Source organism: Osmerus mordax, chromosome 1, assembly GCF_038355195.1.
Source record: "Osmerus mordax isolate fOsmMor3 chromosome 1, fOsmMor3.pri, whole genome shotgun sequence".
NCBI classification, from domain to species: domain Eukaryota; kingdom Metazoa; phylum Chordata; class Actinopteri; order Osmeriformes; family Osmeridae; genus Osmerus; species Osmerus mordax.
Genome location: NC_090050.1, coordinates 20,193,375 through 20,220,246, shown reverse-complemented (window position 1 = coordinate 20,220,246; position 26,872 = coordinate 20,193,375). Strand labels below are relative to the sequence as shown.

The 26,872-nt window shown below is 48.6% G+C and overlaps 1 protein-coding gene across 5 annotated transcripts in view; it reads right to left on the bottom strand.

Annotated features, from left to right (window-relative positions):
* Positions 1-26,872, bottom strand: part of magi1b (membrane associated guanylate kinase, WW and PDZ domain containing 1b) — a 101,079-nt gene that overhangs the window by 58,632 nt on the left and 15,575 nt on the right. For all 5 annotated transcript variants that reach the window (XR_010876582.1, XM_067234923.1, XM_067234939.1 and 2 more), the window contains exon 2: positions 862-978. Coding sequence is in view for 4 of the 5 variants with exons in the window: in XM_067234923.1 (XP_067091024.1) it covers positions 862-978 (117 nt within the window). In the remaining variant the exon portion in view is untranslated. The remainder of the gene's footprint in view (positions 1-861; positions 979-26,872) is intronic.

Below are 26,872 nucleotides of genomic sequence, written 5' to 3'. Positions count from 1 at the left end.
TATGCTAGCTATATCAGTCCATTTACTTTCTGCCAAAGCTGCCCTGGGCAAACAAATAATGAGCATGAATGAATAAATGTTCAACAAACACAGGGTGTTCAAACACGGGACTTTGTGAATGGGTTCAACATCTCAACAGCAATATTGTGTAGAGCTAGAGGACAGCACTCTAGCTAAAAGTGTGACAACTTCAGCTCATCCTCCCTTCTCCTCCCCTTCCCCTCCTCTCCTCCCCCCCTTCCCCTACTCTCCTCCCCCCATTCCCCCTCCTCTCCTCCCCCCCTTCCCCTCCTTCCCCTACTCTTCCACCTCTCTCAAGTGTCAGACGTGCTGTGGTCATATCCCCCCAGGGAACTCTGTCTCCAGACAGCAGAGTTTGTGATCACGTGGAGCGAGTGAAGACATGAGAGAACATAGTCTCTCCTTTTCTGTGGCTACAAAGCACATTTGATCTGGGGGTTAGTCCCATCCCTATCCCCTAGTCCCCACACCACTGGGACTGACCAAGGGAATCCACAATGCTGTTAAGGAAAGAGTTAGGAAGGGCATGTTCTTTAGATCAAGACCTCATGTGGTTCATCACTGGACATTGATCCTGCCTCGGCAGAGACTTCTGCTCTATTGACCGCTAGCGCTCTAGGCCCAGCTCACTCTAATCAAATAGCGTTTGGCTGAAATAAAATTCCAGGCTGATGAGAGTCCATTCATCAGCTGGTGTAGCAGGGTACATGTACAGGAAAAGGGAGTAGGGGGGGGGGTCACAACATATAGATCCACATGGATGTTGTTTAACGGCACCCAGAGGAAATGAGATAAGAGCTGAATGGAGGGGGGATGGACGGAGGAGGGGCCAGTACTCACAAGGCACGGCGTGGCGGTACAGGTTGTCTCGGATGGTCTGCTGCAGCTCGTGGTCAGGAGAGGACTTCTGGAAGCGCTGGCTCAGATAGTGCTTCAGGTCCTTGTTCAGCTTGTTTCCTGCAGGACAAACAGGAAGCCATGTGTTAACCACATCACAACACGCTGACGACAAGATGGCTGCCGAGGCATCGTCTTTGTAGTCCCAGTTATCCTAGCTACATGGCCAGCTTACAAAACACCATCAAGGATAATTGTCTGTGTGGAAATGAATGGCACATCTTCTGTCACATGGAAGGGGTACCTGGCTCCAAACTCGGATCTCTTCAATACAGACTCTCATTCTCTCCCAGACCTCCCAACTTTCTGCCTGTCTGTTGCTCTGCCTCTCCAACTACCTTTCTGTCAATCTGTTGGCCTACCGATCGTATTTTCTGGACTATAAGTCACACTTTTTTTCATAGTTTGACTGGTCCTGCGACTTATAGTCAGGTGCGACTTATATATCAAAATATATATAATTTAACATGTTTTTAAATGTTAATTCATACTGACTGACATGAACCAACGAGTTCAACGGATTCAGTGATGTGGAATGAGATGGGGAGCTTGGTGAACTAGGTAACTTGCTTGTTGGACTCGCTAGCTTGTTATGTTAATTTAGCCTATTCAGCCTCCCAGGTATGTTCTTTATGCTATTGTGTAACTGAATAACTGTTAATGTGTTATGTTAACACAGTGGTTCCCAACCCTAGTCCTCAGGGAACCCATGTCCTGCATGTTTTACATTTACATTTATGCATTTAGCAGACGCTTTTATCCAAAGCGACTTCCAAAAGAGTTTTACAAAAGTGCCTAGGTCACTGATCATAACAACGAGATAGCCCCAAACATTGCGGGTAGCCAAAACATGAAGCATACATTGTGAAAACTAAATAAGTCCCAAAGGGAAGAACCATAAGAGCATGTAGTTGAACAAGTTACAATTAAACAATTTAACAACATGAACCTCAAAAGTGCAAGGGTGTACCTGTGTGGGGGAAAAGCAAGCAGCAAAAATATATTACACAGCAAGTACAATAGTTTTAAGTCAGTTACAACTAACCAACAAGATCAACAAGACTCTCAATAAGAGTCATTGTGATCCTGAAACATCAGGTCCAGCCTATCATTCCTAAGTGCCGTTGTACTCCCGGAACAAGTGCGTCTTGAGCCTATTCTTGAAGGTGGGGAGACAGTCAGTGTCTCTGACGGAGGTGGGGAGTTGATTCCACCATTGGGGGGCCAGACAGGAGAAGAGCTTGTGAATGGGTCGTTATCCAGCTCTGCAGAAGCCTGCTTATGACCATTTGATTTGAATTAGGTGTGTTGGAGCAGGGAAACATCTAAAACATGCAGATCAGGGGTGCCCTGAGGACCAGGGTTGGGAACCACTGCGTTAACATACCAGACACCTATTCAGCCTGTTGTTCTGTGTGCTATTGTGTAGTTGAATAACTTGCCTTTCCAGATTAAATGTCTGTTCTTGGTCTTGGATTTTGTGAAATAAATGTCTAAATAAGTGCGATTTATAGTCCGAAAAATACGGTACATGTCTGTCTGCCTTCCTGCCGGATGTCTCAGATCTGAATGTCTGCCTGGCTGGCTTACTGTCTGCCTACCTGCCGATCTGAACATCTGTCTGTTAAAATAGTGCATCCACCTCCTACAGCTAGACCATCTGCTGTCAATACTCGTACGGTGGGTGTGTATGGATCCAATCCCAAGCCAACAGGCCTTCCAGAAGTTTCTATGTGTCTCTGTGTTCCAATCATACAACACCCATCTCCCAATAAACATATTTCACATTCCAACACATTCCTCTCTGAATGACTGCTGTGCCCAACAAAGTTTAGCTGATAAAAAGCCCTGGATTTGGTTTCCATGGAAACTGTATGCACGTGTGTGTGTGTGTGTGTGTGTTGTGAAAGAAAATCCCAGATTTCCTCCACAGTGTGTAGACCATGTGGCAAATTTAGCGGTATATCTTTAATTAGATTACTAGCCTAGTCTAGCACTCGAGCGTCCTGGACTGAGGGCCACATTGAGACTACAGACCACAGGCTAACAGGTCCACAGTTACAGAGACATAACAGTCTGGATGGGAATCTGGACTCGGCCTCCCACTGGCTTCATTTTGTTTAACAAATGACAGTAAAATTGTAAAATGCCATGTTTTCTCTGCCAGACAGGGAATGCTTGAGGGGAGGGCAGGGAGTGGTGAGTGCCAGTATAAAATCTCTATTCCTGGGAAAATCTCTATTCCTGGGAGTGAACTCAGCCTCTGGCCCCCTGCCACCCAGCCTGGGCTGTAATCCGTGCAACAGGTTGCCAGACATTACTCAGGCCAATAAAGCTTCCGACCTCATGCATGCAAGACCACTGCATGGACACACACACACCATTTAGCTGCTTCCTGGGGAGAGGGGTAGAGGGGCAGCCCCCTGTGGTAGACCCAGACCTACAGTCGCATGCCTGGCAGTCTGAGCAGAGCAGGGCAGAGAGGGAACCCACACCAGCATATCGATACTGACAACAGCGGAATGGACGTAGCCATGTCTCCATTAGAATCAATGGAACAGACTCCCCAGGTACTGTAGGCCTGAGGCTAGCTAGCCTGGGTTAGCCTAGCAGTATGCAGTATTGCCGTCACAAGAGCCCCTAATCCAGTTCTGCGTATCCTGCCAGCAGCACTCGGACTCCACCCTGATTAAACCAGGAACCTTTTAAAGAAAATGAGACAGCTTTCTTCAAAGCAGAGCCACATGCCTGTGGTGACGTGGGCATTGAAAGCTGGGCTGTCTGATTGATATAGGAGGGGGGGACGGGGGAGGGACGCAATCACTTAAGGACATGTTGATTACCAAGAGAAGCTCATCCATCCTGCTGTCTCTTATCTCTGGGGTCGGCAATCTGTAAATGCTGACCAATACTAGCCCGGCCCTGCCAGCAGAACTGAGGGAAACATTCAGTTTGAGGTACTCTGTTAGGGTGAGAAGCAGATGTAGCCTACAAAAGCCAGTTAATGCACACCTGAGAAAAGCTGTCGATACATGTTGTGGTGTACATGCACTCATACATATACACACATGTTGGTGAGCACGCGCACACACACACACATACGCAGGCCCCAGACTGTGCTTACACCCCAGTGTGAAGGGAGAGCAAGCCCCCTGTCCTGGAGGTAATCACCAAGGGTCTGGATAAAGCCCCAACACGCGCAGCATCTCTTAATGCCTGGGGATACTTTATCAGAAGAGCACACACTATGTACACAAACATATAGGAGAGGTCATCAAGCTTGCAGTTAAACTCCTCCAAGCCCCCTGCCAGTCACAACACTGCGCTATGGAGACCAGTAACACCATAAGCCCATTAAGGGTCACTGTGAACGGACTGGACCTGAACATACAGGGACGCCACCCACAGGAAACTGAAAGCTGCTGGCTTGTCCAGACCTCCAGGACAGGGTTCCTCTAAAGCTCCTGCTAGGCTTGGTTCGGATGGTTGGAGTTCGGCTGAAGGGACAGGAGCCCTACAGTCCATCTGGGGGGGTGGGAGGAGGGGTGGAGGGCAGAGGCAACAGTTGGCCCCCAAACATGTACCCCAATCTCCCCTCACACAGATAATTAGTGCCTATATATCCTCTACTAAGCCCTCTAAAAACGTCTGGGGTTTTAGCAAGGAGACATGCGACTAAGAGAGAAAGAAAGAGGTGGAAAGACAGATAAAAACAGAGAGAGAGAGAGCGAGAGAAGGGCAGCCAGAAGAATTCCCCAGACAGCTATTGAGACAGGCAGACCCAGCTATGGCACCACTCAAACCCTCCACTCAGCCCACTGCAGTCTCTCTATTCACATCATGGAAAAAGCCACAGCCACAAAATCTCTACACACTTACTAGCTGGGCCACATGAGTGGAAACGGAGAGAATTGACAGGTTTACTCAATGAACTCAAACCGTTTTAAGAGGACCCATACCTTTGCACCAGAAACAAAACAAGCCTTTAAGATAAGGATGTGTCCAAGAGACCCACCAATGACAGGAGCAACACAGTGATGGTGGGTGCCAGACTGTATGAGCCAAGTCCTTAGGCACTGCCATGTTTGGCTGGGCAGAGCGCTGCTGAACAAAACAGTCTGCCTCCGGTGTAACAAAATAACCAAAGATGGCGGGGCAGACACAGGATTTATTCTGCTGGAGAAGACAGGAGACCAGGTGTGTGTGTGTGTGTGTGTGTTTCTGGGCATCTCTCTCCCTGGTTGACTCTCCATCTGTTTGTGTGTGTGTGTGTGTATATATATCTCAGTTCAACACTGCTCAACACTGCCCTCTATTCCTCGTCATTAAGCCTTGCTTGCGTCACAGCCGGGCCCTGTCACCATGGCAACCCAGTGAGATTAGCCGGGCTTCCATTGTGGCCACAGCAAGCTTAGATTGCTGCCCCCTACTGGGAGTTTTTGAAATGGGCAAACAGCAAAAAAATTGAAATCTACAGTGTCTTCTACTTACCGGTACTTCATATTTTAATGGTAACTTGTATTTAATAAGAAATTGCCGAACATAAGAATTTCTTATTGGTAAGATGAAACATTAAGGAAACAATGTACAGTGGAATTAAACCCCCACTGCCACACAAACACACAATACATAACATCAAGTCAGATCTTGTATCTCAGGTGTTTGGCATTGTACCTCCACTAGCACTGCAGCACTATTATAACACAACATCATGAGGATCACCTCACTTCAATGTTTCTACTTTTTGGAAAGCTGGATGACCTTTTCTCATTAGCCAGCAACCAACCTGTATTTGTTCCAGGAACGATAACTAAAGTTGGAAGAAAATAGGTGCCCTGCAGACATGGGTGTGTTGATACGGAGAGCTGTGTATGATGGATATGTTTATTCTCTGGTAGGAATGTTTCCCCTCACACTCCCACCTCAGGTGAAAGAACCTAAATTGAGTTTTGATTACTTGTGCTTTAAACAGAGGGCCAGGGGCATGCAACATTACAAAGTAATCTACAGTGAGGGTTGGGGATGGACACAGATGAGATGAGAGCAGGAATGTACAGAAACATAAAATGGTATCGTGGCTCGACTGAGGTTCCTGGGATTGTTTACCAGGCTCCAGATTGCTTTCATTGATCGGAGTCCTCCACGCAGAGAAAATATGCTTCCCTGGATTCAGTTCAGGTGCTGGATCTCTGCTCGCAGACATGTCAATTTCCTCCTATGATCCATGAGAGAGAGCAGCAAGGGCTCATACAGGCTTTTGAGATTCATAGTGTCTGTACCGGTGTGTGTGTGTGTTCATGAGATTTACGTCAGAATCTGTACAGTGTTCAGACAGTGTACAGTGTTGCATACAGCACAGAACACATGAGAGTATGGATCACTCTCAGACAGCCAACCTGGAGCTAATGTCAACAGTCTGTGCACCTGATTATACAAACACATGCTTGCACACACACACACACACACACACACTGTTTCATCCTCCACAGTGTTCAACCACAGTCAACAGGGGGGAGTCCAGACATGTCCAACCTTCATCCACAAAGTACAGATAATGACCTGGAGCGATGGCTGGGACTAGGAGAGGATCTCAGGGTATCATCTCTGGGATAAAGACTTGGTGGAGTGGATTTGCTTTGCTAATGTTGAGCTTCCTGACCGTCTAGTGGGAGGGCTCGGAAGCTAATCACACGTCTACCACCGACTTCCTGTATTGACACGATTGGCACCATTTAGGACCAATAGGAAAATCAATCTCCTAGTTCTCAGGTGGCAGCAAGCGGCCCAGGCTTCAGGAGGATGCAATATGGAAACAGGACAGAGCAGAGTTCAGAAGACCTGAGACAGAAAACCAGCAAACAGACAAAGAAGGAAAGTCAGAAAGGAGAAAAAGAGAGAGAGAAAGAGAGACAAAAAGAGAGCAAACGAGAGAGAGAAAGAGCAGTGTGTAACATCCAGGGCTTGCAACTAACTTGTTTCCCTCATAGTACCGTCCCGAAGTGCAAAATTAACCGTTACAAACTGAACTTGAACTGTCCCAAAATGTAAATTCTTGTGTTTTTGCATTTTGACATTCTGACATGGGTCTAGGTTATTTGCAACACTATTTAAGTAATCCATAAAGTTGTGGGGCTCAAATCAATGTCTGAATTTCAACGTGAATACATACACAATAGAATACCTCATTTTCTTGCTTGTTTCATGGTGGGGCTGGGGACACAATTCTTGGTGTGGCTGTAGCCCAAAAGCCCCCATAGAGCCATACCCTGCCACCGCCCTGTGTGGAGCTCTATGTCTTGCGCATCGTCAAACTTGACAGTACTCGATTGAAAGTGGTTGAACGGCCGATAACGGGACCAACATGACTAATGTAACTGACAAAAGGAGAAAAAAAAATCCTAACATATAGACATAAGACGGGAAGACGTTCATTTGGAGCCCTGGTAACATCCAAGGCCAAAGTGTGTCTTCAGTGCTGGTCAGTGCTTCAGTGCTGGGCTGAGTTTATACACACACACACACACACATTAGATATACGAGGTATGAGATTTAAGATGAAGAAATATCCGTCAGCAGAAAAGGAGAAAGTTAGACAGTGCTTTGTAGTAGAGGGGTTAGGTATTGCATTTCACAAAAGTCATGGTTGTTACATCGCTGGGAAATAAGCTAATGTTTAACCAAAACAAACCACACCAACTCGAGTGGATTGGTTCCAGTATATTACCTGAACCCTCCCAGCCAACTAAGGTTACTCAGATCTCAATCACAGGACAGAAGGCAAGCTACACCAGCATGATTACCAATGGTTGTGTGGTAGTGATTAGTGAACACCCTACCAGCTCCCTGCATGACATTACCATACAGACTAGACTCCCTCCTGGCCTCCCTCACCCCTGCTTCCCCCCCGACCTCCCCTCCCTCTCGCTGTGGGGTAAAGGGGTGACTGCTGGGGTTTAATCAGGAGTAGCTTGATGCGTCCCCAGTCCCTCAGTGTGATAGCTATGAAGTGCTGCCCCCTGCAGCTCCCAGCACCTCCTCTCACCCCTCTGGTCGATACAGACTGAGGGGGGGGGGGGGGGGGGGGGGGGGGTCGGGCAGGAAAAGAGAATCATCATTCTCTCTGGTTATCTCACGTCTTTTCTTTAAAAGGAGCTCTGTTTTCTGTGCCAAGAGATTGTCGCAGAAGATTCATCGGTTCCTAATTGGCCTACAGGGAGCATGTCTTTGACAGAGAGACGGTGTTGATAAGGTGTGCAGGAAGCCACACACAGCCGAGAGGCAGTTATGAAGACGGCCACCAGGGGGCGGCTGTCACTCAACGTCATTGGAGATGCCTGCTGTGGGGGCATGCCTGCTGTGGGGGCATGCCTGCTGTGGGGGCATGCCTGCTGTGGGGGCATGCCTGCTGTGGGGGCATGCCTGCTGTGGGGGCATGCCTGCTGTGGGGGCATGCCTGGCAGCCTTCGCTCCCAGCACACCATCTCCATGTTCCTTTCCTTCTATCTGTCCTCCCAGTCAAAAGGCTTCAGACAGGACACATCGATCCATCAATCTATACCACCATCGATCTCCCTCTCTCCTCAGTTCTTTTGCTATGGCTGCCGCCCCTCCTCACCCATCTTCATACCTCCCTCTAGTCACACCTCCTCTGCTGACCTCTCTCCTCTTCGCCCCCTCCTCACTCCCTGACCCTTGGAGCGGGCATGGCTGACCCAGTTTCCTGTTCCTGTCATGATGCTGAGTCAGAGTCGAGCAGGATGCTGCACGCACGCAAACAGAGGAACCCATTCTTTATATCAGAGACCTGGTTCAAACTCCATCTGCTCTGCTGTCTAATTGTCGGTCACTAACACAGAATATTGGCTGTTTTACAGGCACACTAACTCACACACACACACACACACACACAATACAGGTTCCATGTACACGTACACACACAGCAGTGTGTCAGTGAAACATATGCCCCCCTCTGTGAACAGGCAAAGCGGTCATGTGACATGTCATCCTCTGTGTTGTCTGAAAGAGGAGGCAGGATCCTCCATCCCCTCCACACACCACTCTGCCTCCCTCATACTCATACAAACAGTATTAACATATTGCATGAGGGGTCGGGAAGGGGGAGGGGGGGAGGTAGGGACTACAAGCTGTGCAAGCCAGAAGCCATGCAGCCGTCAATGTTGGTTAGATACAGGCCCGATTCTGGGTCAGAAACAGCCAACAGCCCAACGACTGGTGTAACACTGACCTCTGACCAGCAGGGGGAGTGTCATTAGGAGGCGCTCCCCACACACAGCCTTGACCATGAACCATAAACACAGAGGATGAGCAACCAAACAGAGGGGCATGATCAGGGGCTTCAAAACACCGCCTGTACACAACAACGTTCTAACACAATTCACCAAACGCTCTGTAAAATACCTTTTCTGCTCCTCGTTCTTGTTCAATACAAAGTTTGCTTCTTCTATGTCATAGAATCTATGAGGAAAGTTTCTTGTGTTTGTGTGTTTGTGTATGCGTGTGTGAGAGTGTACGCATATGTACATCACTGTGTGGTTGGGAGCACAGAGCACTAAATATAACCGGCGCGGCTTCAAGAATGCTCCTGCTAGCATGATGAGCAGGCGGTAACCAATGAGCCAGAGGAAGTGAATTAAGTCTAATGCAGCAAAAGGAAGAGGGCAGTTTTGTAACTGCCTTATTTACCCTCGTCTGACAGGATCAGGACACACATGCACACACATTGACAAGCTCAAGCACACAGGCCGACACAAACACAGGTCAAGAACACACAGGCATGCACGCACAAACACTAGAAACGATGACTGCACTGGCTTGAGCTCATCCTGTCTGAATGCTAAGCAGGTGGGCAGCTAGACAGCCAGCCAGCCAGCGTGGGTTAGAGGGTTGTGTCCTGACATGAGCCGGCTCTTCAGGCGTCCCTTCACAGCATTTGACATCAGGACAGAGGACACAGGCCTGTGTTTGGCAAGGAGGTGACACTGGCCAGACTCCGTCCGCACAGAGCCCTCTGGCATCCTCCACCAAACCCAGGCAGCTAGATGGCAGCTAGATGGCAGCTAGATGGCAGACTCCAGAGGCCTCTCTCCTCTGGCCCGCTGAGCAATGTGAACTTTACACAACGGGGCCCGAGCAAATTCCAAAGCAGTGGGAGAAGCAGGCTGGTAATGGAAGCCCTGTAAACACTCCTCTGAACAGGTTCTGCTGGAAGGGCGGGGAGAGAGGGCGCACACACTAAGTTAACAGCTGCATTCCTCACTGCGACCATGCATGGGTGAGACATCCACATGCGACACACAACTGTGCTCAAGCACACACACCTGCAGAATGCAGTAGGGTGACTGCATCGACAGTTTAATATCCGTGCGTAGCATCGGAGACAGCTAACAGGCTGAGCACCCCCTAGTTCACGTACAATCCAGCCTCTGTAACTGCTGCCTTGTTCGAGGAAACCCCCAACAGAGCCTTCTCTCGTCGTCCTCATCACAGACATTCATAGCAGATTAATAGTTGTAATTTCATGTGGGAAGTTTGTTCTGAGCATGAAGCCTGCTGCTGGCTGTATCATTTCAGCTACCAAGTAACTGACTGATCTTTCATAGCACCATAATCAAGTGAGTTGTGACTCATCCCAGATCATCCCAGTCACGATAAGTGTGTCACAGTTTGTACTGCCCTACAGGAGTATCCTGTTTGCTTCAGGACTGGGGCTCCTTCCTGCCTAGGGACACACAGACAGCAGCTGGTCCTGAAAACGGAGGCTGAGGAAAATAAGGCTGCTGTTAGGCTTGTTATAGGGTTGCTGAATAAGTAATGAAGTAACTACTTTAACCATGTCGGAAGCAGCTCTCTGATTTAATGCCCCGCCCTCCCCATTTTGGGGGCCCACCCCAAAATGGGGTGCGTTTTGAGTTATAGTGTGCTCAGTAAGTGTACTACACCTGCTGGACTAGAACTGCATGCTAGTGCGTCTAGTGCCTGTTTTGCATATCCCGACTCAGCAGTTCAAGTTTGGGTTGAGAATCACAGGGCCATGACTTGTGTTTGGGAACAACTTCTGTCTGGGAATGAGACATCTGTTATGTAAGGCAAATGAGTCTAGTGGGGATAAGGAGAGAGGGAGGGGTGTCCAGAAGAGGATGGAGGCATAGAGGAGAGAGTTTATTGAAGGGAGAGAGGGGGGAAAGTATACTGAGGGTGGTGGTGGTGGTGGGTTGACCAGAGGAAGAAAGCAAGGGTATCAGAGGGGAGAGTAACCGGAAGTGTGTGTGTGTGTGTGTGTGTGTGTGTGTGTGTGTGTGTGTGTGTGTGTGTGTGTGTGTGTGTGTGTGTGTGTGCTGGCAGGGCTCCAGTGACGTTGGGCAGGGCTGGGCTGGCTGAACCTGTGCCACAGATGTGCCCCTACTGGGGAATGTGCTGAGTGAGCAGGAACTCCCCCTCCCCCCCTCCTCCCCCACCCAGCCCCCTATACCAAAGACCAGCCACAGTGCCACTGGCTGGGCCTGACATCAGAGAGTCAGGGTTTCCTATAGGCTAGAGCCCTTCAGCCCTGGAGAGTCAGGGTTTCCTATAGGCCAGAGCCCTTCAGCTCTGGAGAGTCAGGGTTTCCTATAGGCTAGAGCCCTTCAGCCCTGGAGAGTCAGGGTTTCCTATAGGCCAGAGCCCTTCAGCTCTGGAGAGTCAGGGTTTCCTATAGGCCAGAGCCCTTCAGCCCTGGAGAGTCAGGGTTTCCTATAGGCCAGAGCCCTTCAGCCCTGGAGAGTCAGGGTTTCCTATAGGCCAGAGCCCTTCAGCCCTGGAGAGTCAGGGTTTCCTATAGGCTAGAGCCCTTCAGCCCTGGAGAGTCAGGGTTTCCTATAGGCCAGAGCCCTTCAGCCCTGGAGAGTCAGGGTTTCCTATAGGCCAGAGCCCTTCAGCCCTGGAGAGTCAGGGTTTCCTATAGGCCAGAGCCCTTTTTTTTTTTGTGTGTGTGGGGGGGGGGGGGGGGGGGCTGGTACCACTGGTCCATCAACGCCATGCCCTCCTGCACGCTGGACTGCATCACAACACCTCAGCTTCATTCCTATTCCCTGACTGTCACATTGTGCTTTGTGTGTGAGTGGTCGTTGAACGGCGATAAGTCATTTTGCTAAATGACTGAATGAGATTAGGACTGACGGCAACATGGCCCCTGTATGTTCCTGTCTGTCTGTCCGTGTCTGGGAGAGGATGTTCTGAGAATAGAAAAGTGGCATTAAAATTGCATCTCCAACCTCTCCATATCTTCTAGAGCCCTCCATGTGTGCAGCTGTTCTGTGTGTGTGTGTGGGTGTATATATATCTGTGTGTGTGTATATATATATATATGAGTGTGTGTGCGTTTGTGTGTGTAGCGGTGTGTGTGTGCACAGAGGTGAACATGGTGGGCATGATGCTTGGTGGATTAGAGATCAGCAGGGAGAGGAATCTTCCAGGGCAGAGACGCCAGCGATGCCAAGGAGAACGACGGCATGTAGGCCCAGGGGATTGTGGGCCATTAAACGGATGAAAGCTTTTTCACTGGAAAAGATGTCATCATCTTTACTACGTTGTCTCAGCTGGGCTTAAGCTCAGAGAGCTGGCCTCTCTCTCTCTTTCTCCTTCCCCATCTCTCTGCGTCTCTCATTCTCCCTCTCTCACCCTATTCTTTTACTAGCTTTATCCCTCTTTCTTCCAGAGCTTTCTCTGACCAACTCACTGTCTCTCCTCATCCCTCCATCCTCGTGATGGTTTCATTCCACACAGTCAGAACCCTGGAATGCAGAGAGACACACACTCATCTCCTTTCTGAACGACTCTGCAGGAACGCACCAACAGCACACCAGGGTACAACCGAGAGCTACTGTATATACTTTTAATCTCACGCAAGAGCAGGAATGCAGATGTCTGGGAGACGTGTGTGTTTAGAAAGGTGGGGATTTTCAAGCATTAAGCTCAGAGAGACCAGACCCGTCAGAGCTGCTGTGTTTCAAGCCCTCAGATGTCATCTGGGGGAGGACAGGTGCACACGTGACGGCAGCGTCAGAGAGGACCGTGACCAGGACCAGGACCAGGGGAGGAGAAGGGACACCTGGGACGCCTGGGACGCCAGGGACGCCTGGGACGCCTGGGACGCCTGGGACGCCAGGGACGCCAGGGACGCCTGGGACGCCTGGGACGCCTGGGACGCCTGGGACGCCTGGGACGCCTGGGACGCCTGGGACGCCTGGGACGCCTGGGACGCCTGGGACACCTGGGACACCTGGGACACCTGGGACACCTGTGACACCAGGGACACCAGGGACACCAGGGACACCAGGGACACCAGGGACACCAGGGACACCTGGGACACCTGGGACACCTGTGACACCAGGGACACCAGGGACACCAGGGACACCAGGGACACCAGGGACACCTGGGACACCTGGGACACCTGGGACACCTGGGACACCTGGGACATGGGATCAATGAAACGGAATGAAGACGAGGACGGCCCTTCAGCGACCTGCTGACGCGGTCCTTCTCCAGGATTTATCCGCCTTCCGAGGGAAATCACCAAGACTAGGAGCACTTCCTTTATTGAAGTCTTGTAAAAAAAAAAAAAAAGGGAGGAGGGAGGAGGAGGGAGGGAGGGAGGGAGGGAGGGAGGGAGGGAGGGAGGGAGGGAGGGAGGGAGGGAGGGAGGGAGGGAGGGAGGGAGGGAGGGAGGGAGGGAGGGAGGGAGGGAGGGAGGGAGGGAGGGAGGGAGGGAGGGAGGGAGGGAGGGAGGGAGGGAGAATTAAAAAAAGCTCCGCTTCAGCAGAGCTTTGATTGTAAACAAAAGCAAGTGTGGAGGTGATAAAGTACAAAGGTTCACATGGGGTTACCGGCGGGTAGATGGCTTCCTGTGAAGCCAAGAATCAGCAGCATTTCAGTTTGCTTTTGCTTCTGATGAGATAATGGCCAATAACATTCCATTATAAAAACTGATCACACTCAAGAATATGGGTGAGACCCAAAGACAAACATAAAAACGTTGCACTGAACTCATAATGATGACATATTTATATGTCATCTGATTAGTGAGAGAAAACCTCTGCGATCTGGTGGAAACACTAGTTTTAATGGGACTTATGTGCCGTCTCGTGAGAGAGGCTTTTTGGTGTTGACAGGAGCTTTCCAGCTAAGTGGTGGCTTCAAGGAGCAGTTCTGGAGGAAACACCGGACATGTGTGAGAGGAATGCCCAAAGCTAACATTACACACTGCATACCATAGGGGGACATTTTTCAGCTTGAATTATGGTTTGCCAGCATCTCCTTCTATCCATGTGCCAATCCCAGAATGACATTTCACACACACACAAGCAAAATCGTTCTCACACAATCACACACTTAATCTATCTCAGCAGTATAACAGCAGTTCACTTCACACCTCTCTAGTGCAGCCTGCCGCTGAACACGGAACACTTCCAAGGTGATGCCCATACTCTGCCAGCCTGTGTAGAGACGCTCTGAGCGAGCAGTCTGTGTGTGTGTGTGTGTGTGTGTGTGTGTGTGTGTGTGTGTGTGTGTGAGTGAGTGAGTGAGAGAGACAGAGAGAGAGAGAGAGAGAGAGAGAGAGAGAGAGAGAGAGAGAGAGAGAGAGAGAGAGAGAGAGAGAGAGAGAGAGAGAGAGGTGATGGATCACAGAGGCAGGAGAGGGTGGTGGTGACAGCGTGTCTCAGTGGAAATGGGAGAATTAATCTGTCACATAAATCGTCCGAGGGACTCGACAGCTGACACCACTCTCAAATCAGAGAAAGCATGAATGATACCCCAGCAGACAGAGGAAAGAGGAGAGGAGGAGGAGAGAGGGCTGACATACAGAAAGGATCATTACATGAGAAATCAACACAGTAGAATAGAATCCCTTTAGACAGTTATATTGAATCAATCAAACGTTTCCTTTGTGTTTTGTTTTTTACTGAATGAGATTGAACCTGTGCTACAGAAACACTACTAACTGAAGAAAAATTTGAAGATGGAGAAACAAAAAGAAACAGACACTAGAGAGAGTGTAACCTTTTCTGTGAGAGAGAGAGAGACAGAGACAGACACAGAGAGAGAAAATGAGAGAGAGAGAGAGACAGAGAGAGAGAGAGAGAGAGAGGGAGAGAGAGAGAGACAGAGAGAGAGACAGAGAGAGAGACAGAGAGAGAGACAGAGAGAGAGACAGAGAGAGAGAGAGAGAGAGACAGAGAGAGACAGAGAGAGAGACAGAGAGAGAACAGAGAGAGAGAAAACGAGAGAGAGAGAGCGCTCTGGGGTGCCTGAGTTCATGCCACAGTGAACGAGAGCTCAGGACTCCCTCCAGCTCTACGGTGGGCTGCACTGCTCCAGGCTTGCTTTCTCCAGCCAGCTGTATCAACAGGACTCCTGCCTTCCAGAAGGAAGGGGGACCGGTATGAAGGTGACACAGCAGCCAGCGCTACGGGCTCGTCGGCAGGGCTGCTGTTGTCAGCTCCAACTGGGAAGCAGACAGAGACTAATACATTTAAATAACCCTGCCTGGTGTTCTCTCATCTCTCCTCCCATACTTCCTATCCACTTCTCCTCTTCACTTCTCTCTCTCTGTCTGTCTGTCTGCACTTGTCATATCTCAAACGTGATCGTTCCTTACCCAGGAACCTCCAAAGAAACTAGAAAAGAGCCAAAAGAACAGACTTGACGGGAGAACAAATAGGTGAGAACAGACAAGAGGAATATGAAAATTGCAGAAAGAGATGGAGGGGAAGAGGAGATGAGGACATGACAGGGAGGGAGGGAGGGAGGGAGGGAGGGAGGGAGGGAGGGAGGGAGGGAGGGAGGGAGGGAGGGAGGGAGGGAGGGAGGGAGGGAGGGAGGGAGGGAGGGAGGGAGGGAGGGAGGGAGGGAGGGAGGGAGGGAGGGAGGGAGGGAGGGAGGGAGGCGGAAATGCCAGTTTATCCATTTGGCAAGACTCCAGCCTCCTCGTCTCCCCGTACCCTCCACCCTTCTGCAACACCCCCACCACCCCTCAACATAATAGCTGAGGGAGATAAGAGCAGAGAGAGAGAGAGATCATCCTGAGGAGAATCTCTGCCCGTCTTTCTCAGATGAGATCTCCTGTGCCCTCCGGGGCAGAGCGCGGACACGGATGCTGGCAGGGCCAGACCAGACTCCATTACACAATCACAGCCCCATCAATCAGATAGGGACGTAGACAGACAACAAACAGAGCTGGCTTCCGCTTGTTTGGATGGCTACAAGTCCATTCCCAAACAGCTGAGGCCAAGGCCATACAGTGTCAAGACACAGGTAGAATGCAGATGACTGCAGAATGAAGATAGGAAACCATGGGGTCTCCAGAGAAACAGGAAGAGGATTAGTTATCTGCAATTAGGCTCCAATCACAGAAGCCTGTTGAGTGCACTGAGGTGTGGCCACAGACATCACAGGGCCTGTCTGTTTAATAGGACATACAGGTCGAGTCCAGAGGCAGCTCAACACACAGTTCTAGTCCACGTAGCACAACGAACACACACACACACACAAGGCTAGTCCACATGCAGCAGAACACTCACACACGATGTTCCAGACCTCATATAGCACACACACACACACACAGTCACGCCTCTGCATCCTTCACATATAGGACTGCTAATATCAGCCGAACCTATGCAGTCAGCACACACTGATGAAGACCAACACAGACCGAAGAAATCCAACACACACAAAGTTCGATCTGCCAGTTTCCCTCGGGGTAACTAAATCAAACAGGACCTCTTTATGACACTCCCAACTGTAAGAGTCATGGAGGACAACATTCCTGGCCCCACATTCCTGCTTGGATGCCGACGCCCAGAGACAGACTTAATGGTACACACACAAACACACACACACACAGAAAGTCAGATGACAATCATGCTCGTTTTGACGTGTCATTGGTTATGTCTGTGTTGCTCTCTTTAACTTAGCAACTGAATACACCAGATTCACAAGGAGTGTTGAGGCAGTTAATTAAATGCCCTTGTGCCTCTCATCTCCATCCCCCTGTGGACTCAGCATCGAGGGGCTGGACTGCCTCTACAGGGGCCATTACGCTGAAGCTCTGTTCTAAACTGAAACTCCCTCAGACTGTTTTATGACAGCCCTACTACTTCCACTAAGTGCTGAGGCAGCAACGGCGGCTTTTGAATTGAAATTACGTCCACATCTGAAGCGAGCTGCAGTTGTGTTACCCCGAGAGAGCAACAGAAAACCTTCTTGGCCGCATTCAAATGCAGGTCGAATCAGCCTACCTACATCCTTCAGTAGAGGGACAATGAGCACTAGGCCTGGATCAATCAAGTGGCTCATCCACTCTACAGCATCTCTAGAGGCATTCAGATTCTTTGTCATGGAAAATAAGAGTGGAGAATCTGCTCAACACCGAGTGCACCGGCGGAAACGTCTTCTAACCAGAGATTTGACTAAAAGGCTGTGATAAATGACTAAATGACGACTTGATACAACTGTGATGCTTGGCTGGTAATGTCATGATCCTTGACCTCTGCATTCAGCCAGTCAGAAGCAAGGAAGACCCCGGGTATCTAAGCAGACAGGAGAGCTGAGCTGGGGGGACGGGGCCTCCAGTCCGGCCTCCCCTCAACACCCCCCCAGACTAACAACATCTCTCCTGGACAACAACTGGCACTGTTGTGGTTGTTATCCCCCTGTCCCATAATGCTCCACTAGAAATGTGATGCACTGAGAAAGAAATGAGAAATCATAACCAATGGAAGAAAGAAAGCCAAACGGAGCATTAAGGAGACGAGACAGTGAGAGATTCGTACAATACCATGTTCCAACAATTAGCTGGCTTCATGTACCCTCCCACCCCCACCCCCATCACACACACATCCTGTGGCACAGCCTGTTCGCAGGACCACTGAACTACACACAGCTCTCCAAACAATGCTGGCGGTTCAACAATGGCCTTAACCCCTCACCAGCCAACACACTGCCCACACAGGATACAATCCTGCCATGACCTCTCCATTCTAGGGCACAGGACAGAAACACGCCCAGCGTTTGGTTCACTACATCTGAAATGTTCTGTGGGGCTAGCTATATGAGGGGGTTAAAAGGGAAAAGGGGTGAAAATTCTTCTACTGGCTCATACATGGGAAATTTCCGCAAGCTTTCCCTAAAGAACTGTAGAGCAGAGAGCTTTTTAAGAAATATCCGGGTGTGTCTCTTTTGGCTCCGAAATAGATCTATGCAGTCAAAACAATAACACAAGTAAAGGTTTGGAGTAACATAGAAAAATCGCAGCAGACAGATAAGTGAGACAGAAGGTATCTCATACTAGCACCGCTGCCGTTGTAAAGTACTGACCATGTGCGCGTGTGTGTGTTTATGCCTTATTAATTTCCCCCCAGTCCCTCCCACTAAGGAATGGTCCGTAATCAAATCAAAATGATGGCAAATGAAGCCCCTCCGACGCACAAAAAGCCTGTCTGATTGCTTCTATGGTGTTATGGCATTCTTCATCACTCACGTAGTAACTAATTGAGCCATTAAAAGCCCATTCAGAGGTGGTCCGCATGCTGATGGTTCTTTGGCCACAGAGGTAGAACCTTGTTAAGTGCCTGTAATGATCTGAATGACTTAGGAAACTACACGTCCCTAAGCTGTTGACTTGTAATGGTCTACAGCAGCTCACCACAGCGTCTGATAAATGAAAGTCACAAGGGGCAGGGAGAGAAGTTTGCAGAGGGATCTTGTCTGATTCATAATGCTGCACTGGGCAGTCAGTTCAGCTTACAGTGTCTTATCTTCTGGGTCATGTCAACACCTCCTCTAATGAGCTACTGTACAGTACTATTAGGCCACATGTTGTTTAACATCTTTGAGAGGATGCAGGAAAACAGAGCAACCTCTGTTGGAGTGTTTGTATGTTTTTCACATTGTCAAAGTGACTATTGAAGTAGAGAACATGTTTCCATCCAATAGGCTTACAAATTAACAAAACTTCAGGCTGTACCACTGAGCCATTGAATGAAGTGATAATCTGCAACACCTACAGCTAGTCATTAAACCCTTGGTCGACATTACAGCCAATAGTGCTGTCTACCACAGCCACTCATTTCTCTAACTGCCATGGTCACATGACCAGGGCGTTCTGACATTGGACCCAGAATGACTCATAGGTCCTGACCTGCCCTGCTCAGTGATGTCATTTACACGTCTACGGCTTTGGGCTTTTAATAGCAAAGACCCACACACTTGTGACGTTTTTATCCTTAACAGATGCTGTAAATATCATGGAAACCTTGGCTGGAGGGCTGATGTTAATGGTGTACGCTCTGATCCCTAACGTCTGCACGCTGGGTCACTTAAGATCCTGAAACGATACATGTTGTCTGGTGGTTCAGCATAAAAGAGTATTAAAAATGTTCCAGATGATAAACATTGAAAAGAAAAACAAAATGAGTTTTAGTTTTAACTAGAATTTTCCACTTTTTTATTATTTTATTTTTTTTAAGATCGGGCAACCAAAAACCACACAGGAGTTTAGTAAGCACACTAATAACCCTGTTCAGTCTTTCTCCTTCGCCAGCCCAGCATGCAACCTGTCTGTGTGTATGACAGCCTCCTTCAGACAGCCCCCTATCCCCAAACAAAGACCGGAACTTTCCATCAAGTAAAGTTCTGCTCCGGAGTAGGGATCATCAAATTGAATCTTTGTATGCAATTGTCCTTCATTGGGAAATGAGAGCAGGAAAGTAGAGCTCTATAACAAACAAGAGAAGGTCACGACATGCAGTAATGGTCTGGGTTTTAGAAGGAATGGGAAGTTTGGCAATGCATACCAACAGTGGCGTGTTGTAGCAGCCATTCCAAAAATAAGTATGAGCAATATACGCCAGACACACTACCCTCCACGGTACTCTGCAGCTTTAAGAATGAATGGATAGATCCTCTGGGGGATATTATCAGAGCCAGAGGAGAACCCCAGCCCAGTGGAACAATACCATGCAGGCCTTAATGTCAGTCAGCACTGCCCTTATACACCCATCAGCACTACTTACTAACAGATCTATGTAGCCTATAGCCCTCCCTACAGCCCTCTCTGAGGTAAAAAGGTCAGTTGGAAAAATTATGATGTGGCCGACAGATGTGTAGTGGAAAATCAATGACATGTGCATTATAAAGGCCTGTCGTGATATAGCAAGTCGGATAGCATGCTGCAGCACTAGATGGAGGGGCGATGGGGTGAGCGAGGGAGTGTTTTGGGGCACCCATTGTGTGTGCCCTACATGTACGTGCACACACACACAAACTGGCATAGCCAACAGCTTCTCCGTATCCTTCCTCTGTATTATGAGGTAAGTGGCCTACTACTGAGAGGGATGAGGGGCATGGCAGAGACACAGTGTTGTAGTGTTTGTTTCTGTGTGGGCCGGCAGCATTCTCCCTGTCTGCTTCCATCCATATCACAGGGAGGCTAATGCTGCCCAACACTGGGCAGAGGACACTCTCACACTGCCCGGAAGCGCTACAGACCTTGACAGCACAGTGAGGCTGTGCACTCTGCAGTGACTTAGTGTTTGGTTTCTCATTATTTATCTTTGCTGTGATAATGTAAAATGATCTAATTCAAACTGCAATGAACCCATTAAATGTACCGATATAAAGGAAAGTTATTTAATTACTTTGCTTGACTCAATAGCAACACTAACCAAGTCTATTATCTGTTAGACGTTTGGCCCAGCGACGGCAGCGTCTGCATCGTTTGTAATTAAGGAACAGTGCCTGGTTGGGTGATAACGTTCTCTATTAGAGCTGGGCCACGGGAACCTGTCCCTCCACAACCTCTCTGTGATTGGATGCTTTAATCAGGGGACCAAATGTCTGTGTTCCAATCTCATTATGAGCAAGAACAGAAGAGAACAGGCTATTGAATTAGCTTCAGAAATCCATGGTCCTCTCCCCTCCCCTCCTCGCCCCTCCACTCCACTCTCCTCTGCTCTCCCATCCTCTCCGATAGAACACTGAAGAACGATGGATGACCAGGAAAGGGTTGGTATTCTAATCAAAGTTGAAGAACAGAATATACATCATGGTCCAGTCAATGTGAATTAGTGGAAGAACTGAATGGTTTGTCTCAGAGGGAAAAGTGTAGGGATATTTACAATGTGGAAAAATCAATTGAGGCGAGATGGAAGTCTGAGCGAGTAGAGCCGGGACAGTGGAAGGAGTAGAGGGAGGTCCAAAGTTCAGCTTCACGCTAATGTTTCTTTAAAGCATTGATTTTTCACTTTGTCTCTGTCCTCCCTTCCTTGCTCTCCATTTCTGTCTAAAGTTCATAAACGGAATCCCTCATGCCCTTAGACATGAAAGTTTTTACTGCAGACCTAGAGGTAATATAGTATAACTGCAGACCTACACAGGTAATGTAGTCTTTACTGCAGACCTACAAGGTAATATAGTCTTACTGCAGACCTACAGAGGTGATGTAGTCTTAACTGCAGACAGACAGAGGTAATATAGTCTTACTGCAGACCTACGCAGGTATTGTAGTCTTTACTGCAGACCTACACAGGTAATGTAGTTTTACTGCAGACCTACAGAGGTAATGTAGTCTTACTGCAGACCTACAGAGGTAATGTAGTCTTACTGCAGATCTACACATGTAATGTAGTCTTAACTGCAGAACTACAGAGGTAATGTAGTCTTACTGCAGACCTACACATGTAATGTAGTCCTTACTGCAGAACTGTTGAGTAAAACATTCTTTATTCTAAACAGGTAATAAGTCTTTACTGCAGACCTTGAGGTAATCTAGCCCATCTTCTGCACTGCTGGTTCATCAGTTTGCCAATCATTTTCATAAGGGTGACCAGAGTATTTGTGTATGTGGCTAGAGATCTATGAACAAAAAGCAGCAATGCAGAAGCAGTATATGTGAGGTTGTCATACAAACACATCATTTGTCATACAAGAAAGCCGGCTGCTTCTCAGCCAATCACACTCCACAGACAGAGGGAACCGCACAGCCCCTGGCAACAAGGTTAGCCAAGAATTTGACTGGTGCTCCCCAGACCACTGCTAGACACCAAATCTAATACTGGCGTATTACTGCTTCTGCCTCCGAACATGTTTTTATTACTTGGTCTGAAACATGGTCCTTTCTTATCCTGGCAGTGTTGGTAATGTCATTAATGGATATTGCTAAACTGCTCAGGCAAAAAGATAAATATTCTGAACAAAAGTAATTCGGACACACACACACACACACACACACACACACACACACACACACACACACACACACACACACACACACACACACACACACACACACACACACACACACACACACACACACACACACACACACACACACACACACACACACACACACACACACACACACACACACACACACACACACACACACACACACACACACACACACACACACACACACACACACACACACACACACACACACACACACACACACACACACACACACACACACACACACACACACACACACACACACACACACACACACACACACACACACACACACACACACACACACACACACACACACACACACACACACACACACACACACACACACACACACACACACACACACACACACACACACACACACACACACACACACACACACACACACACACACACACACACACACACACACACACACACACACACACACACACACACACACACACACAGGACTGATAATAGAAAGCCTGGTGAAGCTATGCAGACAGATAAGGCCTTGCAAACGAATCATTCCACCAATGGTCCCAAAAGATGAGTTAGGAAGCTGCTTCCTGGCTGTTGTGAGCAGAGATAAACAAGGAAGTCTAAATATACAGGCGGGGCTGAGAGGCCACTGAAGGACCGGACAGGCTGATGCTGAGACATAAAAAGCAGATATGGCATTTTGTTTGTTCAGCGAGAAGGAAACTTTACAGAGTTGCTTTCTGTAGCTATCACCATGGTTGTCTATCCACTCCACTCCAGACGTTAGCAACGATTGTGACTGTGGCTAGCTAGTTAGAGCCTCTCTATGGCTCTGGTTAGAGTTAGCTACCCGTAGCGGCACATTTTGCCACAACAATGTAAAATTCTTCCAAAACCTTGTAATGGTACCTTCGCAGAAGTAATAGCAACGCATTTGGGAATTAGACTCAGACACTGAGGAACTTAACGTGTCTATAATAAAAAATGATATAGCAGAGAGAAGCCTATGGAACCAAATCAGTGACTGACAATGTTTTGAATTTTAAAAGGCTTTTAATACTTAATATTCAAATTTAAACCCCACCGAATTTGTTGGTTTTGAATTCACCTCTTTAAAACTATATTTACGATTGTAATTAAACATTGAAATAAATTAATATTTAAATTTAAGAGGTGAATTCAAAACCAACGAATTTGGTGGTGTTTAAATTTCAATATCAAGTATTCAATGCCTTTTAAAATTCAAAACATGTCACTGATTTGCTTCCATAGAGGCCGGCTAAAAATTCCTCTCAAGTCAATCACACTTTATTAATATCCCTTTTCAAGGACGCATATAGATTGTAAGAGATGAGTTGCACACATCAACACACGTATACCTAACCTTCAGTTCCCCCGACCGAGGTTTGGCTGCCATCTAAACTGTCATCCAGCTGACCTCCTCGTAACAGTGTTGAAGAGAGGACGGCATCCAGATGAGTGGACTGGCTGGCTTCTGGCCTGACGACAGGTCAGCTAATGAAGCCTGTTCATTAGAGGCTAAATGCTGGGGTCGCGCCCATGCTGTATGCGCTGGCTCTCTGATCAATAGCTATGACATTTGCGCTCTCAGCTGGTCTAATTACATTTCGGCAGAGGAGGGGTGGCGGGTAGGGGTCCAGGAGAGATCTGCTGCTGTTTCGCCCCAGCAGAAACACAGGGCCTCGAGAGAGAAACAGAGACAGAGATGTAGAGAAGGAAGGAGTAACAGCACTATTGATTTGTGTATTTGTTTGTGCTGTGACATCCTTTTCTATGGAGTGCCGGGTGCTTGTGTTGATAGTACGCAATGGCCCTCCTCCGCCAGGCTTTCCTCGGTGATCAATTAAAGCTGGTGACACCTTCAAGATCGTTAACATCCATTCTGCCCCCCTTTCTCTCCGGTGTATCATAGCAACCACAGCTCTCGGGGGCGTGGCGAAGGCTGGTCTTCAGGACCTTGGGGCATTGAGATGAACGTCTCATCCATCGTATTCCTGCTCTCGTACACTCTCACCGCCCCCCCCCCAAACACACACACACACACACAAACGCATACGCAAACCCAATGAGGGGAAAATGAACCTAACCATTACTTTACACCCAATCATCCTCTTTCCGATTGCATTAGACAGACATCTGGCTGCACTCGCTCTCCACAAGAGGCCTGCAGCAGCGCCATCCACATCCCCCTGCCCAGTCATCGTTTGTCTCTATAAGGAGTGGAGGGAGAGGGTGCAGTCGGATCAATTACACGTGCAATACAGCATGACACACCCTGGCTTGGATGAGCGCAGTCAGCATGGGACCAGTGACCTCCCGCTGACCTCTGAGTAAACCATGGGCTGCTGCAGGCAGGCAGAGATCCCTCTATACCATCTGTGCAGCAATATTCAACGAGACTCACGCAGCAGAGATAGAACTCAGGTAGAGGAGACAACACTGACCAACACGCACAACAGGCTGTCACTAAAAAGCTGCAGTTCATCTTCCCTCCTCTTGACAGGCCCCCTCATTATCTCTCTGCTCCCTCCTCTTCCTCCCTCCCCCCAGCTAACCGGTGGCCCTGTGTTGTGTTCTTCTGGCTCCACAAAGGGTCCTCCTGCCCTCAGGGGCCCCACAGGGCTGCGGGCAGCTCCACTTGTTTCATTTGGGATAATACAGCTGGCCAGCCACAGCAGGCAGGTCCACTCCCAGCATGCCGAGAGTAGGGTTTCCCCTCCTAATGAGGGAGAGCTGCTGAGCATGTTCTCCTCTCTCCCTCCTGACATGTTGCCAAGGGGGGTCAAGGGTTCTGAGGGACAGCAGGTGGGGAATCTGGAGTTCATTCAGACCACCAGGAAGGGTCACCCGAAAGAGGAAGAGAAAGAAGGGTAAAAAAAAAGATGGAGGAAAGAGTAGGAGGATAGAAAAAAGATAAACAGAGGAGAGGGAGGACATGGAGGAGGAGAGGTAGGAAATAGGAGAGGGGGAAGATGTAGTTGGAGCCTAGGGTCTGTGTAGAGGAAAGGAAAGGAGGGGAGTACTAATAATGCTCCACAAATGGAAGGAACCCACTGGACTCAACAGAGCATGCTCCACAGACAGAGACATTGGAGTGACCGCAACTATCATCATCATAACCATCACCAACGTCAAATATACAAACAGGTTAAGCACGACATACTGTACCTTCCTACTCTGAAACCTAAGGTTGGTTCAGTAGGTTTCAGTTGTGAAATCTCAACCTCAGCCATAACTTTAAGAACCAAAGGATATAGGTAACAATAAAGTTTGATTTTCTCATGAAGACGACACCACAGCAGCAATAATCATGCTTCCCAGTACATATGGGTTTGGAACACCTGAAACGTTTGACAGCGAAACAACAGCCATCGGTCAGGCCCAAAGATCAACAAGCCCAAAGACCTTCACGTCTTCATTGACGTTTCAGAAAAATAAAGACAGTTCGTCACAGGGTCGACACCACTTACCTTCAACACCGATAGCCTGTGCGTTTGTTTGTTTGGACTGATCTGGGAAATCCTCCTGAGATGTGATTTTCCAGTCCCTCACCCTCTCTGATCTCTATCTAGCATGACTGTGTGAGGCTAACAACTCACCTGAGAGCGAGTCATAAAGCCCCTCCCACACCTGCCCCACGCCGTCACACTGAGGAGGGCCAGGAGCACGATACTATCAACGTCTTCTTCAAAGGCTCCCAACACAGAGATTAGCGCAGTCATCCCAAATTTTGCATTCACATGTATTTAATGTGATAGAATGCTCCTGTCAACACTAACCCACTTCATGGTGGTTCATTGGAGAGTTTACAAAGAGCAGCGGTTCTTTTAAGTCCTCTCAGGTTCACATCCAGAGGTGGATAACTGACACCAACTTGAAAGTGTTGTTTGTGGCAAGGAATAAGAGTGAGCTCATGCTGTCTATCTTTTACAGGAGCCTTGACGAGTAGAAGACTAAACGTTTGGAAAATACTCTGGTGCTGTGAGGCTAGGCACATGTGCACGCACACACACACACACACACACACACACCCACTACACACACAGAAACTGATTCCTGCGCAAGGACGAAACTGTCTGCATTAGAAGGACGATGACATCAGACCACCCAAATTCTTCTGGAACAAGTTCAACCACATGTGTGGCATAACTGTATCTCCAAACCATCTCTCTTTTCTCTCTCTCACTACATGTTTCCGTCCCTCCTTCACCATCTTGATCACTTCTCAACATTAAAGTGGTTAGAAGCAGTCCAACCCCTTCCCTCATCCCAGGGCTCAGCAGATCAAAGCAGAAGGGTCGTGCTCCTCCTCCCAGCTCCCAGCATCCTTCAGGAGCCTGCATCTCGTCCAGGCCTTCAACTTCTCCTACACACATCCCACTGTGTTCACTGTTGTTGCTGGTACTGACCAATCAGCCCAAGATAAACAAGGTGTAGGTTTCCCTGTACAGTATGCGGCATGCGAGACGATCAATCATAACATCCTGCGTTCCTCGGCAGGGAGGTAAATCAATGGTCCATAATGAAGCCAAGTCTTTTGATTCTGCTGGCGGCCATCGATCACGCTCCCACTGAATAAAACAAAGACTGTCACTCTCAACCCGTCAGCAGATACAGGGAAAGAGGGAGTGAGGGAAAGAGGAGGAGGAAGAGAAGGGGGAGAGTT